General features: G+C 44.9%; 1 protein-coding gene across 1 annotated transcript in view; it reads right to left on the bottom strand.

The window, feature by feature from the left end:
- LOC105550738 overlaps positions 1-2,211 on the bottom strand; it is a 33,611-nt gene extending 31,400 nt beyond the window's left edge. Inside the window, 4 exon segments of the mRNA XM_011995739.1 lie at positions 33-323; positions 1,440-1,547; positions 1,550-1,584; positions 2,153-2,211. Coding sequence (XP_011851129.1) covers positions 33-323; positions 1,440-1,547; positions 1,550-1,584; positions 2,153-2,211 — 493 coding nt within the window.
- Positions 2,212-2,295: the final 84 nt, after the last annotated feature.

Raw genomic sequence — 2,295 nt, forward strand, 5'->3', positions numbered from 1 at the left:
TGGGAAGGGGGCAGGGTATACAGATTCCTTACCTTGGAACTTGCGCATCCTTGGGTTCATCTGCAGAATCTTCTTCAGCTTGGGCTCCAGTTCCTTGATGTGGGAAACCAGCCTCTCTAGCTGCCGATTGGGCCTGACTTTGTTCTTCTGAGAGACCGCAGAACAGCAACAGCAAAGTAGATCCTCCCCACGGGGCTCCTTCTGCAGTGAGTTGATGCACTTGAGGCAGACGCTGCATCCACACTCCAGGGACATTGGTTTTTCTAGATAGTCTGAGCAGACGGGACAGCTGCTCGCTTCTTGAAAGAGTGCAGCCATGTCCACTGCCAGGGGAAAAGTGCACAAGGGAAGAAAATTTCCGTGAAGTGAAAGCCTGTTACTTGTAACAAGTGACAACCTTTTCATACCTAGAGGTATTGTGTTCCAGCTTTGTCACTCCTAGAACAAGGCCATGAGTACACTCAAGCACATCCCCCCATCCCCCGTCTTCCGAGATCTGAAGTTCTACTGGGAAGGAAGTCACAAATCATCACTGTGCTCTGAGCCGAGGTGGAGGAAGGGTTCATTATCCTGGTAACCCAGCAGCTGAGCCTGAGCCAGTAACACGGCAGCACCCATGCGAGGAGCAGCGAGCTGGGGTCACTTCACCTCCTCCTAGGGCAGCCCGAGCAAGAGACTGATTGATGAACATAAGAATTAGGGGTTGGGAGGCCAGGCGTGCCTGTAATCCCAGCGCTTTGGGAGGCTGGGGATGGGTAGATCATCTGAGGTCATCAGAAGTTCGAGACCAGCCTGATCAACTTGGTGAAATCCCATCTCTACTGAAAATACAAAAGAATTAGCCAGGTGTGGTGGCAGACGCCTGTAATCCCAGATACTTGAAAGGCTGAGGCAGGAGAATTGCTTGAACCTGGGAGGCAGAGGTTGCAGTGAGCCGAGATCGTGCCATTGCACTCCGGCCTGGGCAACAGAGTAAGACACCATCTCCAGGAAAAAAAGAAAAAAAGAGGGACTGGATGCAGTAGCTCACATCTGTAATCCTAGCACTTTTCGAGGCCAAGGCAGGAAGATCCCTTGAGCCCAGGAGTTTGAGACCAGTCTGGGCAACACAGGAAGACCCCGTCTCTACAGATAATACAAAAATTAGCAGAGAGCAGAGATCTTGCCAGGTCACTCCAACCTGGACAACAGAGTAACACCCTGTCTCATAAAAAAAAAAAAAAAATTACATCCTTCTCCAGCCTTGGAAATGAATACCAAATTGACTGCCACCACTCCTAGACTGGGGATCCAGGGTGACTGGTTTCTAACTCTGAGGCAGCGCTCAGACAGCCTTTGTTGAATTCATTACTTACAAATTTCTCTCATTCATCCCCCCAAGTCATAACCGCCATTTCTAGACATCTAAGGAGGAAAAACACACGCAGGCATGGACTCACCTCTTCTGCTGGAAGCTCCTCTGTCCTCCAGCTGCTTCCACCAGGAGCTCAGGTCTTGTGGGGAAGGGGCACAGGAGGGCCTTTTATTGGTGAGATTCCCACCTCCCACGGGTCACACCCTGCCACGCCCTCTAACCTAATGAGGCTTTGATTTGATTATAACCGGGAGTTAGGTTTTTATTGGTGATATATCTCCAGTTCACTGTAACTTTACTAAATCCTTCATCCTGACAGTGTATTTTTCTTTCATATGAAGGTAAGATTAAATTGCCTTTCTATTAAATTAGGCTTAATGTACTAACTTCAAAAGCTTATTTTAGAGATGTTTCCATCACTTGTCAGGAAAGATAATTCCTGTAATATGTTGTAGGCTTGAAGCTTTGCTTGGAATCCTAAAGTATTACGTATGATTGGATTTGCAATTTTACAAAATGGCTTAAATTCGTATACATCAGACTCAAAGGTAATAAGGGCATGCATCCCATTGAGGAAATTCTAGGTAATTTTTTTTTTTATTTCCATTGGTTTTTTTCTGGTTTTGAAAAAATTTCATACTTCTTAGGAAAAAAATAATTACTATTTTGACAAATGACCATTAAGCTTCTTGGACCCTGAGTACTTCAGAGAGTGTTAGGATAAAAGCCACAATTTAAAAAAAAAAAAAAAAAGATGATTTTCTGGTGAAACTTGAGTTCTCAGATAGAAATTGCTACCTGTGATGTGAGTTGTGCTTTCTTCCATTTGAATCAACCCCGAACCTTTTCTTTTTCATGCCTTTCTGTGTAGTGGGATCTTTACTGCTTTGTTTTCAAATTTCAAATAATTTGAATATAATCTTATCATTTTCCCTATCCCC

The sequence above is a fragment of the Mandrillus leucophaeus genome, unplaced genomic scaffold (assembly GCF_000951045.1).
Source record: "Mandrillus leucophaeus isolate KB7577 unplaced genomic scaffold, Mleu.le_1.0 Scaffold496, whole genome shotgun sequence".
In the NCBI taxonomy this organism is placed as follows: Eukaryota; Metazoa; Chordata; class Mammalia; order Primates; family Cercopithecidae; genus Mandrillus; species Mandrillus leucophaeus.